The 16,649-nt window shown below is 43.6% G+C and overlaps 1 protein-coding gene across 1 annotated transcript in view; it reads right to left on the bottom strand.

Moving 5' to 3' along the window:
• Window positions 1–16,649, bottom strand: part of LOC139532736 (cilia- and flagella-associated protein 47-like) — an 87,741-nt gene that overhangs the window by 67,861 nt on the left and 3,231 nt on the right. Inside the window, exons 8-18 of the mRNA XM_071330701.1 lie at window positions 16,358–16,584; window positions 15,485–15,680; window positions 14,248–14,494; window positions 12,833–12,985; window positions 6,287–6,479; window positions 4,794–4,890; window positions 4,434–4,653; window positions 3,805–4,049; window positions 2,387–2,517; window positions 2,180–2,302; window positions 1,956–2,087 (exon numbers count right to left, since the gene is read on the bottom strand). Coding sequence (XP_071186802.1) covers window positions 1,956–2,087; window positions 2,180–2,302; window positions 2,387–2,517; window positions 3,805–4,049; window positions 4,434–4,653; window positions 4,794–4,890; window positions 6,287–6,479; window positions 12,833–12,985; window positions 14,248–14,494; window positions 15,485–15,680; window positions 16,358–16,584 — 1,964 coding nt within the window. The remainder of the gene's footprint in view (window positions 1–1,955; window positions 2,088–2,179; window positions 2,303–2,386; window positions 2,518–3,804; window positions 4,050–4,433; window positions 4,654–4,793; window positions 4,891–6,286; window positions 6,480–12,832; window positions 12,986–14,247; window positions 14,495–15,484; window positions 15,681–16,357; window positions 16,585–16,649) is intronic.

Raw genomic sequence — 16,649 nt, 5'->3', positions numbered from 1 at the left:
TGACAGGTAAGACTAGAAGTTATTTAGGTTTCTGAAATAATGACAGGTAAGACTAGAGGTCATTTAGGTTTCTGAAATAATGACAGGTAAGACTAGAGGTCATTTAGGTTTCTGAAATAATGACAGGTAAGACTAGAGGTCATTTAGGTTTCTGAAATAATGACAGGTAAGACTAGAGGTCATTTAGGTTTCTGAAATAATGACAGGTAAGACTAGAGGTTATTTGACATACAGATACAGATCTTAAAACACTGAAGTTAATCTACTGTAGGTCTACATTGTCTTTCCACATGTTTGAGGCTGTATGACGTGTTGTGTGTTTGTAGAGACTTTATGATATGTTGTGTGTTTGTAGAGACTGTATGATATGTTGTGTGTTTGTAGAGACTGTATGATATGTTGTGTGTTTGTAGAGACTGTATGATATGTTGTGTGTTTGTACATACTTTATGATATGTTGTGTGTTTGTACAGACTTTATGATATGTTGTGTATTTGTAGAGACTGTATGATATGTTGTGTGTTTGTACAGACTTTATGATATGTTGTGTGTTTGTAGAGACTGTATGATATGTTGTGTGTTTGTAGAGACTTCATGATATGTTGTGTGTTTGTAGACTGTATGATATGTTGTGTGTTTGTACAGACTTTATGATATGTTGTGTGTTTGTACAGACTTTATGATATGTTGTGTGTTTGTAGAGACTGTATGATATGTTGTGTGGTTGTAGAGACTGTATGATATGTTGTGTGTTTGTACAGACTGTATGATATGTTGTGTGTTTGTACAGACTTTATGATATGTTGTGTGTCTGTAGAGACTTTATGATATGTTGTGTGGTTGTAGAGACTGTATGATATGTTGTGTGTCTGTAGAGACTTTATGATATGTTGTGTGTTTGTAGAGACTTTATGATATGTTGTGTGGTTGTAGAGACTGTATGATATGTTGTGTGTTTGTAGAGACTTTATGATATGTTGTGTGTTTGTACAGACTGTATGATATGTTGTGTGTTTGTACAGACTTTATGATATGTTGTGTGGTTGTACAGACTTTATGATATGTTGTGTGGTTGTAGAGACTGTATGATATGTTGTGTGTCTGTAGAGACTTTATGATATGTTGTGTGTTTGTAGAGACTGTATGATATGTTGTGTGTTTGTAGAGACTTTATGATATGTTGTGTGTTTGTAGAGACTTCATGATATGTTGTGTGTTTTTAGAGACTTCATGATATGTTGTGTGTTTGTACAGACTTTATGATATGTTGTGTGTTTGTAGAGACTGTATGATATGTTGTGTGTTTCTAGAGACTTTATGGTATGTTGTGTGTTTGTAGAGACTGTATGATATGTTGTGTGTTTGTAGAGACTGTATGATATGTTGTGTGTTTCTAGAGACTGTATGATATGTTGTGTGTTTGTACAGACTTTATGATATGTTGTGTGTTTGTACAGACTGTATGATATGTTGTGTGTTTGTAGAGACTGTATGATATGTTGTGTGTTTCTAGAGACTTTATGATATGTTGTGTGTTTGTAGAGACTGTATGATATGTTGTGTGTTTGTAGAGACTGTATGATATGTTGTGTGTTTGTAGAGACTTTATGATATGTTGTGTGTTTGTAGAGACTGTATGATATGTTGTGTGTTTGTACAGACTTTATGATATGTTGTATGTTTGTAGAGACTTTATGATATGTTGTGTGTTTGTACAGACTGTATGATATGTTGTGTGTTTGTAGAGACTGTATTATATGTTGTGTGTTTCTAGAGACTTTATGATATGTTGTGTGTTTGTAGAGACTGTATGATATGTTGTGTGTTTGTAGAGACTGTATGATATGTTGTGTGTTTGTAGAGACTGTATGATATGTTGTGTGTTTGTAGAGACTTTATGATATGTTGTGTGTTTGTAGAGACTGTATGATATGTTGTGTGTCTGTTTCCTTCACCTCCACTCTGGTGTCAAACTTCATGACAGCTCCGGGGTTGAGGTGCACCTGGACTTCTGCCTGCCCCCCCACAGGAACCACACCCTCGGTGGGGGTCACCACCATGCCAGGCAGGGGGTACACGTCCAACACCTGATACCCACACACACACACACACACGCTATACCTCTATAAAACACACACACAAATATAAATGGAACAAAGACCCGGTGTGGAGTGTGTACCTGGAAGTAGGCATGGTTGTGTCCTGTGTTGTGTAGCGTTGCGGTCCTGACGGAGGGGAAGATGAGAGGTACTGATCCAAACACCAGATGTTTCTCAGCCAGCTGCACACTGGATGAACCAAGCTGGAGGGAGGGGAATGGGATCTCTCTCTACATTAACAATCACAGGAACCTCAACTACAGAAACACACAGACACACACACACACCTTGGCCACACATCGTAGCTGTGCAGTGTTTCCCTGGTGAACACACAGGTCAAACTGTCCCTCCAGAGGAGAGCAGAAAGAGGGATGCCACATCACCTCACAGTCTAACTCCCTGTACGCCTCCACAGTACCTAGCAGAGAGAAGAGGAGGGAGGGAGGGAGGGAGGGAGGGAGGGAGGGAGGGAGGGAGGGAGGGAGGGAGGGAGGGAGGGAGGGAGGGAGGGAGGGAGGGAGGGAGGGAGGGAGGGAGGGAGGGAGGGAGATACTAGAGACACGTACATCCCCACACAGAACATATAGAGACTAGACTACAGTACATATAGAAGACTAGACTACAGTACATATAGGAGACTAGACTACAGTACATTACCATACAGAACATATAGAAGACTAGACTACAGTACATATAGAAGACTAGACTACAGTACATTACCATACAGAACATATAGAAGACTAGACTACAGTACATATAGAAGACTAGACTACAGTATATATAGAAGACTAGACTACAGTACATATAGAAGACTAGACTACAGTACATTACCATACAGAACATATAGAAGACTAGACTACAGTACATATAGAAGATTAGACTACAGAACATATAGAAGACTAGACTACAGTACATTACCATACATAACATATAGAAGACTAGACTACAGTACATATAGGAGACTAGACTACAGTACATACAGAAGACTAGACTACAGTACATATAGAAGACTAGACTACAGTACATCACCATACATAACATATAGAAGACTAGACTACAGTACATCACCATACAGAACATATAGAAGACTAGACTACAGAACATATAGAAGACTAGACTACAGTACATTACCATACAGAACATATAGAAGACTAGACTACAGTACATTACCATACAGAACATATAGAAGACTAGACTACAGTACATATAGGAGACTAGACTACAGAACATCACCATACAGAACATATAGAAGACTAGACTACAGTACATTACCATACAGAACATATAGAAGACTAGACTACAGAACATATAGAAGACTAGACTACAGTACATATAGGAGACTAGACTACAGAACATCACCATACAGAACATATAGAAGACTAGACTACAGTACATTACCATACAGAACATATAGAAGACTAGACTACAGAACATATAGAAGACTAGACTACAGTACATATAGAAGACTAGACTACAGTACATCACCATACAGAACATATAGAAGACTAGACTACAGTACATTACCATACAGAACATATAGAAGACTAGACTACAGAACATATAGAAGACTAGACTACAGAACATCACCATACAGAACATATAGAAGACTAGACTACAGAACATATAGAAGACTAGACTACAGTACATATAGAAGACTAGACTACAGTAGTCTGTAGTTTTGATAAGGCCCAGAGCAGCAGCCTACCTGTGGCTGGGCGTATGGAGAAGGCCATGCCCGTCTCTGTGATGATGGGCCTCCAGGTGAAGTCAGCCGGGTGGTTCCTGGGGTTGACCAGGGTCACAGTACCCCTGTAGCCCGACTGGGCCAGGTAGCTGGGGGAAGGGGACAGGACCACCTGGCTCTGGGACAGCTGGAGGACCACAGGGACCAGCTGGGACTGAACCAGGACATGGCTCCGGTGATGACTGTTCACCGTGTAGGAGATTGACCTGGGAGAGGGAGATGGAATCTACCAGTCAATTGTCAGCCAGTCAGTCAGTCAGTTAATCAATCAATAAGAATTGGGCTCGATTTGGTTTGTCAATTATCAATTTAGGAAACCTCTATATAAAGAGAGAGAGAGAGACAGAGAGAGAGAGAGACAGAGAGAGAGAAAGAGAGAGAGAGAGAGAGACAGAGAGAGAGAGAGAGAGAGAGAGAGAGAGAGAGAGAGAGAGAGAGAGAGAGAGAGAGAGAGAGAGAGAGAGAGAGAGAGAGAGAGAGAGAGAGAGAGAGAGAGAGAGAGAGACAGAGAGAGAGACAGAGAGAGAGAGAGACAGAGACAGAGACAGAGACAGAGACAGACAACCAACCACACACACACAGTGACTAACTTGTGGAACTTTCCCAGCTTGGTGCTCTCTAAGACGAGGGGCAGGGTGGCCCTGGAAAGGGGGGGCAGGACGTGGGACAGGGGGCTGGAGCGCTGCAGCTCAGGACAGCAGTCTAACTCCAGCTGCACCCACACATACACCTGCAGGTTGTTCACCAGGTCCAGGTTCCTCACACACACTGAGGCCACACACACCTCACCAAAATCTATTGAGGACGGGCCTGGAGGAGGAAGAGGGGAAACCAAACTCTGACTCACATCTTTAAAATGCTAATTCTGTGAATATTCTCTTCATCAGCCATGGTAGGGACAAGAGGGCCTAAGATTCCTAATGCAAACAATGACTGCATGCGTTTCTCACCTATGACAACTTGGTGGAGCTGCTGAACTGTCAGGGTGCGGCTGCAGTCTGCCACCTCCTGGTTGGTGGAGGGTAGTGCATTGATGCCCTCTGTCACCTGGACAACAGAGGGTCAAAGTGTCAGAGGAATTCCATACAGTCAGTCAGGAAACACCAGATATAGAATGATAGAGACAGAGGAATTCCATACAGTCAGTCAGGAAACACCAGATATAGAATGATAGAGACAAAGGAATTCCATACAGTCAGTCAGGAAACACCAGATATAGAATGATAGAGACAGAGGAATTCCATACAGTCAGTCAGGAAACACCAGATATAGAATGATAGAGACAGAGGAATTCCATACAGTCAGGCAGGAAACACCAGATATAGAATGATAGAGACAGAGGAATTCCATACAGTCAGGCAGGAAACACCAGATATAGAATGATAGAGACAGAGGAATTCCATACAGTCAGTCAGGAAACACCAGATATAGAATGATAGAGACAGAGGAATTCCATACAGTCAGGCAGGAAACACCAGATATAGAATGATAGAGACAGAGGAATTCCATACAGTCAGTCAGGAAACACCAGATATAGAATGATAGAGACAGAGGAATTCCATACAGTCAGACAGGAAACACCAGATATAGAATGATTGAGACAGAGGAATTCCATACAGTCAGGCAGGAAACACCAGATATAGAATGATAGAGACAGAGGAATTCCATACAGTCAGGCAGGAAACACCAGATATAGAATGATAGAGACAGAGGAATTCCATACAGTCAGGCAGGAAACACCAGATATAGAATGATAGAGACAGAGGAATTCCATACAGTCAGGCAGGAAACACCAGATATAGAATGATAGAGACAGAGGAATTCCATACAGTCAGGCAGGAAACACCAGATATAGAATGATAGAGACAGAGGAATTCCATACAGTCAGGCAGGAAACATGAGATATAGAATGATAGAGACAGAGGAATTCCATACAGTCAGGCAGGAAACACCAGATATAGAATGATAGAGACAGAGGAATTCCATACAGTCAGTCAGGAAACACCAGATATAGAATGATAGAGACAGAGGAATTCCATACAGTCAGGCAGGAAACACCAGATATAGAATGATAGAGACAGAGGAATTCCATACAGTCAGGCAGGAAACACCAGATATAGAATGATAGAGACAGAGGAATTCCATACAGTCAGGCAGGAAACACCAGATATAGAATGATAGAGACAGAGGAATTCCATACAGTCAGGCAGGAAACATGAGATATAGAATGATAGAGACAGAGGAATTCCATACAGTCAGTCAGGAAACACCAGATATAGAATGATAGAGACAGAGGAATTCCATACAGTCAGGCAGGAAACACGAGATATAGAATGATAAAGTGGGGGGATTGCATAGGCTAAAACAAGTAACTGTAGACTTTAGAGGACCCATGCAAAATGGTTTACCAGAGACTTTAAACACTCTGCTTTACCTGCCATACCTGTCTGAATCTGGAGCTGGTCTCCATGGCAGCCAGCATAGAGGTGGTCAATAGCTGGCTATGTCCCTGGTCGACGCTCCGCCCCTCCTGGCTGTGATTGGACTCCAGGTCCCTCAGAGAGAGCTGGGGGGTGAGGAGTCCAGCGGCAGGCCGGAGCCCAATGTCTATGTCATCCTCCACCTCACCATGCAGCCTGAGCATACATGGAAAACATTGTCAGATACCGCCTTGTTGTCAGCCTACAGCACATATTGAGGGGATTTGATTAAACTGGCCAGGTTGCACTGGGGTATGGCCCGTCACGTGACTGGGCGAAGCGGGTGATGGAGGCGCGCTCTGCTCAAATGGAACAGTAATCTGCACCGCCCGGTCACATTATCAACAAGTCAGCATGAGGCATCGTTCAGAAACATCTCTTCTTCATCAAATACAGTATATGTTTCAACTTTCAAACTAGTTTTCATTGGGAAGGCAGACAAAGCCTTTTTATCAAAAGAGAAGAGTAGAGCGCCAGATGAATCAGATAGGAATAGGACGACTTTTTAAAAGGGGAGTGGCTAGGACCGAGCTTTGGAAAGGGGGGAGGGATGGATTTGTCAGTTTCAGTTTACAGTTTCGTTCTTGCTTAAAATGTTGAACCCACTAAGCATTTACCGTCAGGCTGTCTTTTTCAGATATTTTTTGTGGTCTGGACCGGCTTTGATTTCAACATCCCACTGATTTAGATTTTTGATCCGGTCTGGACAGAATTTGAACCATTCATAGACATCTATATTTGGTTCAGATTTGGTCCAGTCCAGCCTTGGTTTGACCCCAAAAAACAAATCTATGACTGATTCAGATTTGGTCCAGTCCAGCCTTGATTTGACCCCAAAAAACAAATCTATGACTGGTTCAGATTTGGTCCAGTCCAGCCTTGGTTTGACCCCAAAAAACAAATCTATGACTGGTTCAGATTTGGTCCAGTCCAGCCTTGGTTTGACCCCAAAAAACAAATCTATGACTGGTTCAGATTTGGTCCAGTCCAGCCTTGATTTGACCCCAAAAAACAAATCTATGACTGGTTCAGATTTGGTCCAGTCCAGCCTTGGTTTGACCCCAAAAAACAAATCTATGACTGGTTCAGATTTGGTCCAGTCCAGCCTTGGTTTGACCCCAAAAAACAAATCTATGACTGATTCAGATTTGGTCCAGTCCAGCCTTGATTTGACCCCAAAAAACAAATCTATGACTGGTTCAGATTTGGTCCAGTCCAGCCTTGGTTTGACCCCAAAAAACAAATCTATGACTGATTCAGATTTGGTCCAGTCCAGCCTTGGTTTGACCCCAAAAAACAAATCTATGACTGATTCAGATTTGGTCCAGTCCAGCCTTGGTTTGACCCCAAAAAACAAATCTATGACTGATTCAGATTTGGTCCAGTCCAGCCTTGGTTTGACCCCAAAAAACAAATCTATGACTGATTCAGATTTGGTCCAGTCCAGCCTTGGTTTGACCCCAAAAAACAAATCTATGACTGATTCAGATTTGGTCCAGTCCAGCCTTGGTTTGACCCCAAAAAACAAATCTATGACTGATTCAGATTTGGTCCAGTCCAGCCTTGATTTGACCCCAAAAAACAAATCTATGACTGATTCAGATTTGGTCCAGTCCAGCCTTGATTTGACCCCAAAAAACAAATCTATGACTGATTCAGATTTGGTCCAGTCCAGCCTTGATTTGACCCCAAAAAACAAATCTATGACTGATTCAGATTTGGTCCAGTCCAGCCTTGATTTGACCCCAAAAAACAAATCTATGACTGATTCAGATTTGGTCCAGTCCAGCCTTGGTTTGACCCCAAAAAACAAATCTATGACTGATTCAGATTTGGTCCAGTCCAGCCTTGATTTGACCCCAAAAAACAAATCTATGACTGATTCAGATTTGGTCCAGTCCAGCCTTGATTTGACCCCAAAAAACAAATCTATGACTGATTCAGATTTGGTCCAGTCCAGCCTTGGTTTGACCCCAAAAAACAAATCTATGACTGATTCAGATTTGGTCCAGTCCAGCCTTGGTTTGACCCCAAAAAACAAATCTATGACTGATTCAGATTTGGTCCAGTCCAGCCTTGGTTTGACCCCAAAAAACAAATCTATGACTGATTCAGATTTGGTCCAGTCCAGCCTTGGTTTGACCCCAAAAAACAAATCTATGACTGATTCAGATTTGGTCCAGTCCAGCCTTGGTTTGACCCCAAAAAACAAATCTATGACTGATTCAGATTTGGTCCAGTCCAGCCTTGGTTTGACCCCAAAAAACAAATCTATGACTGATTCAGATTTGGTCCAGTCCAGCCTTGGTTTGACCCCAAAAAACAAATCTATGACTGATTCAGATTTGGTCCAGTCCAGCCTTGATTTGACCCCAAAAAACAAATCTATGACTGATTCAGATTTGGTCCAGTCCAGCCTTGATTTGACCCCAAAAAACAAATCTATGACTGATTCAGATTTGGTCCAGTCCAGCCTTGATTTGACCCCAAAAAACAAATCTATGACTGATTCAGATTTGGTCCAGTCCAGCCTTGATTTGACCCCAAAAAACAAATCTATGACTGATTCAGATTTGGTCCAGTCCAGCCTTGGTTTGACCCCAAAAAACAAATCTATGACTGATTCAGATTTGGTCCAGTCCAGCCTTGATTTGACCCCAAAAAACAAATCTATGACTGATTCAGATTTGGTCCAGTCCAGCCTTGATTTGACCCCAAAAAACAAATCTATGACTGATTCAGATTTGGTCCAGTCCAGCCTTGGTTTGACCCCAAAAAACAAATCTATGACTGATTCAGATTTGGTCCAGTCCAGCCTTGGTTTGACCCCAAAAAACAAATCTATGACTGATTCAGATTTGGTCCAGTCCAGCCTTGGTTTGACCCCAAAAAACAAATCTATGACTGATTCAGATTTGGTCCAGTCCAGCCTTGGTTTGACCCCAAAAAACAAATCTATGACTGATTCAGATTTGGTCCAGTCCAGCCTTGGTTTGACCCCAAAAAACAAATCTATGACTGATTCAGATTTGGTCCAGTCCAGCCTTGGTTTGACCCCAAAAAACAAATCTATGACTGATTCAGATTTGGTCCAGTCCAGCCTTGATTTGACCCCAAAAAACAAATCTATGACTGATTCAGATTTGGTCCAGTCCAGCCTTGATTTGACCCCAAAAAACAAATCTATGACTGATTCAGATTTGGTCCAGTCCAGCCTTGATTTGACCCCAAAAAACAAATCTATGACTGATTCAGATTTGGTCCAGTCCAGCCTTGATTTGACCCCAAAAAACAAATCTATGACTGATTCAGATTTGGTCCAGTCCAGCCTTGGTTTGACCCCAAAAAACAAATCTATGACTGATTCAGATTTGGTCCAGTCCAGCCTTGATTTGACCCCAAAAAACAAATCTATGACTGATTCAGATTTGGTCCAGTCCAGCCTTGATTTGACCCCAAAAAACAAATCTATGACTGATTCAGATTTGGTCCAGTCCAGCCTTGATTTGACCCCAAAAAACAAATCTATGACTGATTCAGATTTGGTCCAGTCCAGCCTTGATTTGACCCCAAAAAACAAATCTATGACTGATTCAGATTTGGTCCAGTCCAGCCTTGATTTGACCCCAAAAAACAAATCTATGACTGATTCAGATTTGGTCCAGTCCAGCCTTGGTTTGACCCCAAAAAACAAATCTATGACTGATTCAGATTTGGTCCAGTCCAGCCTTGATTTGACCCCAAAAAACAAATCTATGACTGATTCAGATTTGGTCCAGTCCAGCCTTGGTTTGACCCCAAAAAACAAATCTATGACTGATTCAGATTTGGTCCAGTCCAGCCTTGATTTGACCCCAAAAAACAAATCTATGACTGATTCAGATTTGGTCCGGTCCAGACTGGACCAAATCTGAACCAATCATAGATATTGGACATCACAGTATTTTATTTATTTTAACCTTTATTTAACTAGGCAAGTCAGTTAAGAACAAATTCTTATTTACAATGACGGCCTACCCCGGCCAAACCCAAACACAAACGACTCTGGGCCAACTGTGCGCCGCCCTATGGGAGTCCCAATCACGGCCGGTTGTGATACAGCCTGAAATTGAACCAGGGTCTGTAGTGACGCCTCTAACTCTGAGATGCAGTGCCTTAGACCGCTGCACCACTCGGGAGCACAGTACAGTACAGTAGAGTACAGTAAAGTAGAGCACAGTACAGTACAGTAGAGATCAGTAAAGTAGAGCACAGTACAGTACAGTAGAGCACAATACAGTACAGTAGAGATCAGTAAAGTAGAGCACAGTACAGTACAGTAGAGCACAATACAGTACAGTACATGTACTCTATTCTACTGAACTAAACTGTAAACTATAGTACTTTACTGAATAAAACTCAACAGTCCTGTACCAAATCAAATCAAATGTATTTATATAGCCCTTCGTACATCAGCTGATATCTCAAAGTGCTGTACAGAAACCCAGCCTAAAACCCCAAACAGCAAGCAATGCAGGTGTAGAAGCACAGTGGCTAGGAAAAACTCCCTAGAAAGGCCAAAACCTAGGAAGAAACCTAGAGAGGAACCAGGCTATGTACCATACTCTACTGTACTCTACTGTACTGTAATGTGATTTTCAAACGTGTGAAACAGCCTAGACGTCTATGATTCGTTCAGATTTGGATCTGGTCCGAACTGACCAAATTTGTTTAGGGGGCGGATCTCATTCGAATAATACCAAGCATGCTTTGCAAGTGTTTGTTTTCAACATTTACATTTTGTTCATTCAGCCGACGCTCTTATCCAGAGCGACTGGCAGTCAGTGCATTCAATTAAGGTAGATAAAGAACAACATATCACAGTCATAGCAGGAAAAAAAAACATTGTGTAACCGTTACTGAGAATGTTATTGTAGTTAAAGTGGTCTGTTGGTTCATTCTGTATGTAGGATTATTTTGGACATCATTGCTGCCAGTTTTAAAGCTTTTGAAAAATCTAACATAAGTGAATGTGACTGATGAGGGCAATAATAAATCACAATCTTCAGTTGGCCTCTCATTCCTATGTTATTGTGATACACAGTCATGCTTAACTCATTGATAATGTACAGTACGTGCAGAAATTTCTACATAGAATCAATGACTGAAAAATACATGCACGTATTTTCAAAGTCTGTAAATTAAGAATTTTTTAACATCCAGAAAATACGCATTTTCAATGTCCGAAAATAAGACCTTTCTTCGACGTCCGAGGTGAAATGCTTTGAAAGGCTGATCATGGCTCACATCAACACCATTATCTCAGAAACCCTAGACCCACTCCAATTTGCATACCGCACCAACAGATCCACAGATGATGCAATCTCTATTGCACTCCACACTGCCTTTTCACACCTGGACAAAAGGAACACCTATGTGAGAATGCTATTCATTGACTACAGCTCAGCGTTCAACACCATAGTGCCCTCAAAGCTCATCACTAAGCTAAGGATCCTGGGACTAAACACCTCCCCCTGCAACTGGATCCTGGACTTCCTGACCACCGCCTCCAGATGGTGAGGGTAGGTAATAACACATTCGCCACGCTGATCATCAACATGGGGGCCCCTCAGGGGTGCGTGCTCAGTCCCCTCCTGTACTCCCTGTTCACTCATGACTGCACGGCCAGGCACGACTCCAACACCAGTGGTAGGCCTGATCACCGACAGCGATGAGACAGCCTATAGGGAGGAGGTCAGAGACCTGACCGTGTGGTGCAAGGACAACAACCTCTCCCTCAACGTGATCAAGACAAAGGAGATGATTGTGGACTACAGGAAACGGAGGACCGAGCACGCCCCCATTCTCATCGATGGGGCTGTAGTGGAGCAGGTTGAGAGCTTCAAGTTCCTTGGCGTCCACATCACCAACAAACTAACATGGTCCAAGCACACCAAGACAGTTGTGAAGAGGGCACAACAAAACCTATTCCCCCCTCAGGAGACTGAAAAGATTTGGCATGGTCCTCAGATCCTCAAAAGGTTTTACAGCTGCACCATCGAGAGCATCCTGACGGGTTGCATCACCCCCCTCCCTCTTGTACGCTGCTGCTACTCTCTGGTATTATCTATGCATAGTCACTTTAATAACTCTACCTACATGTACATATTACCTCGACACCGGTGCCCCCGCACATTGACTCTGTACCTGTATCCCCTGTATATAACCCCGCTATTGTTATTTACTTATGCTCTATAAATATTTGTTATTCTTATCTCTTTTTGGGGGGGGGGGCATTTTCTTAAAACTGCATTGTTGGTTAAGGTCTTGTAAGTAAGCATTTCACTGTAAGGTCTACACCTGTTGTATTCGGCGCATGTGACAAATACAATTTGATTTGAAGACGCATTTTCAGCACCTGAAATGTGTGTAATGTCAAGTCTTTTCAGTGTCATTTTTCTTACTGGGTAGCGCTTTGGTTGTGGTTGCCAAGATTACAACATACAGAACACACATCCCACTCTGTCTACCTCGCAGTGGTTTTCTGCAAGCGTGTCTTTCGCAGGCTCCTGATGAAGGCTAGGTAGTGATCTCTGTGTCTCTGTCTCTGCTGCTCCTCCTCCTCCGTGAAGGAAAAGTCAGGGTCCACGTAGCGGTAACGCTCCACCCCCGTGAAGATGGTCCTGGGTGGAGGGAGAGAGGATATAAGCAGTTCATAGGCAGAACATAGGGGCTACATAGGACTTTACAGAACATAGGGGCTACATAGGACTTTACAGAACATAGGGGCTACATAGGACTTTACAGAACATAGGGGCTACATAGTACTTTAGAGAACATAGGGGCTACATAGGACTTTACAGAACATAGGGGCTACATAGGACTTTACAGAACATAGGGACTACATAGTACTTTAGAGAACATAGGGGCTACATATGACTTTACAGAACATAGGGGCTACATAGTACTTTAGAGAACATAGGGGCTACATAGGACTTTACAGAACATAGGGGCTACATAGGACTTTACAGAACATAGGGGCTACATAGTACTTTAGAGAACATAGGGGCTACATAGGACTTTACAGAACATAGGGGCTACATAGGACTTTACAGAACATAGGGGCTACATAGTACTTTAGAGAACATAGGGGCTACATAGGACTTTACAGGAACACCGATGCAAATTGTAAACAGACTGCGCTGACTGCCCAGACATCTGGTCACTTTAATAATGCCACATTAATAATGTTTACATATCTTGCATTACTCATCTCATATGTATATACTGTATCTTATACCATCTATTGCATCTTGCCTATGACACTCGGTCATTGCTCATCCATATATTTATATGTATATATTCTTATTCCATCCCTTTACTTAGATTTGTGTGTATTAGGTAGTTGTTGTGGAATTGTTAGATTACTTGACAGATATTACTGCACTGTCGGAATTAGAAGCACAAGCATTTCGCTACACTCGCATTAACATCTGCTAACCATGTGTATGTGACCAATAGCATTTGATTTGATCTGATCTGGAGGTCCAGTAGTTCCCTGCAAACCTGACTGCACTGATACTATTTCCATCATTACTATTAGTAGTACTGATACTATTTCCATCATTACTATTAGTAGTACTGATACTATTCCCATCATTACTATTAGTAGTACTGATACTATTTCCATCATTACTATTAGTAGTACTGATACTATTTCCATCATTACTATTAGTAGTACTGATACTATTTCCATCATTACTATTAGTAGTACTGATACTATTCCCATCATTACTATTAGTAGTACTGATACTATTTCCATCATTACTATTAGTAGTACTGATACTATTTCCATCATTAGTATTAGTAGTACTGATACGTCTCTGGAATAGGTCACAGGGTGCCATGGCAGATAATCTATAACTGCCAGTATAACTCAGATGACCTGTAGGTGGTGTCTGGAGAGGCAGGGCGGATGCTGCAGGCCCTGTCGTTGGGGAAGGCCAGTAGCTCCCGCTGGCTACCGTCTAGACTCTCGTTCCTACGGTGGCTATGCCTCTGACCGTGGCTGTGGAGCCGGGTCTTGGCCGTGCTGAGGACAGCTGCCCGCACCAATCCCACACACCTGCTCAGCTCACTGGAGGGCACCCGGGCATACTGGCCTGTCTCATTGGTCACACCCGGGGTGATTCCTGATACATCACGGACAAAACAATGAATGGGTGGGTCCAAGAACAGGTTGAAGATAGAATGCCAGACAATACTTTGAAGAACTATACAGTATGGGAAGGAGATCAGCGGACAGGGCAGTGTGAACTATACAGTATGGGAAGGAGATCAGTAGACAGGGCAGTGTGAACTATACAGTATGGGAAGGAGATCAGTGGACAGGGCAGTGTGAACTATACAGTATGGGAAGGAGATCAGTGGACAGGGCAGTGAGTTGTTCAGTGTGAACTATACAGTATGGGAAGGAGATCAGTGGACAGGGCAGTGTGAACTATACAGTATGAGAAGGAGATCAGTGGACAGGGCAGTGTGAACTATACAGTATGGGAAGGAGATCAGTGGACAGGGCAGTGTGAACTATACAGTATGAGAAGGAGATCAGTGGACAGGGCAGTGTGAACTATACAGTATGGGAAGGAGATCAGTGGACAGGGCAGTGTGAACTATACAGTATGAGAAGGAGATCAGTGGACAGGGCAGTGTGAACTATACAGTATGGGAAGGAGATCAGTGGACAGGGCAGTGTGAACTATACAGTAAGGGAAGGAGATCAGTGGACAGGGCAGTGAGGGGGTCAGTGTGAACTATACAGTATGGGAAGGAGATCAGTGGACAGGGCAGTGAGGGGTTCAGTGTGAACTATACAGTATGGGAAGGAGATCAGTGGACAGGGCAGTGTGAACTATACAGTATGGGAAGGAGATCAGTGGACAGGGCAGTGAGGTGTTCAGTGTGAACTATACAGTATGAGAAGGAGATCAGTGGACAGGGCAGTGTGAACTATACAGTATGGGAAGGAGATCAGTGGACAGGGCAGTGTGAACTATACAGTATGGGAAGGAGATCAGTGGACAGGGCAGTGTGAACTATACAGTATGGGAAGGAGATCAGTGGACAGGGCAGTGAGTTGTTCAGTGTGCCGGCTGTGTGCAGGGGGTGGTGTTGGGTCTCACCAGGGTTGAGTTTGGGTGTGTCGCCTGCGGTCTGCGCCCGGCAAACGGCTGACAGGTGCAGGGTGATGGTGTGGAAGCTGCGGAGGCGGAGCTTGATGGAGGAGGGCTCCAGGTGTACCACCTGACCCAGCACCTCCAGCACCTGTTTCACCTTGAACGTCCCCATCTGGTGGGGGGCGAAGGACAGCACCACGTCCTGGACAAAAACACAGATCAATGATTCTGATCAGCTTTCTGTCAGACTCAGGGAGGATATGGAGGATATTGATCATTCATCCTCTCTGTTCTGTCAGACTCAGGGAGGATATGGAGGATATTGATCATTCATCCTCTCTGTTCTGTCAAACTCAGGGAGGATATGGAGGATATTGATCATTCATCCTCTCTGTTCTGTCAGAGAGGACGCTTGGAGAGACTGGGGTTGTCTCCAAAATGGCTCCCTATTTCCTATATAATGTACAACTTTAGGGCCCAGCCACTCTGTATAGTGGACTACTTTCCTCTGGCCAAAATAAGGAGCCATCTGAACCTGGACCAGGGTTGTCTACCTGGCTCTACCCTGGGGAGATGGTCCCACTAGGAGGGTCACTGATGAAGTTGACCATCTCTCTACCTGGCTCTGCCCTGGGGAGATGGTCCCACTAGGAGGGTCACTGAGGAAGTTGACCATCTCTCTACCTGGCTTTGCCCTGGGGAGATGGTCCCACTAGGAGGGTCACTGATGAAGTTGACCATCTCTCTACCTGGCTCTGCCCTGGGGAGATGGTCCCACTAGGGGGGTCACTGAGGAAGTTGACCATCTCTCTACCTGGCTTTGCCCTGGGGAGATGGTCCCACTAGGAGGGTCACTGATGAAGTTGACCATCTCTCTACCTGGCTTTGCCCTGGGGAGATGGTCCCACTAGGAGGGTCACTGATGAAGTTGGCCATCTTTCGGAACTTGAAGGTGACAGAGAGTAGAGGAGAGAGATTGTGGAGCACACACAGGACGTCCACACGCTCTCCCATCAGGCACTGCTGGAAACTGAAGCTGTGGCCGGGGCTGGGGACCAGGGAGACAGGGAGGGCTGAGCCAGTCACCGCCAGCTCCACACAGTAACCTGGGGATAGAGGTCAGGGCTTAGACGTCAGGGGTCAAGGACAAGACAGTCCCAGATCAAGCACA

Source organism: Salvelinus alpinus, chromosome 10, assembly GCF_045679555.1.
Source record: "Salvelinus alpinus chromosome 10, SLU_Salpinus.1, whole genome shotgun sequence".
In the NCBI taxonomy this organism is placed as follows: domain Eukaryota; kingdom Metazoa; phylum Chordata; class Actinopteri; order Salmoniformes; family Salmonidae; genus Salvelinus; species Salvelinus alpinus.
The sequence above is the reverse complement of the archived record's forward strand: the minus strand, read 5'-3'. Positions and strand labels throughout refer to the sequence as shown.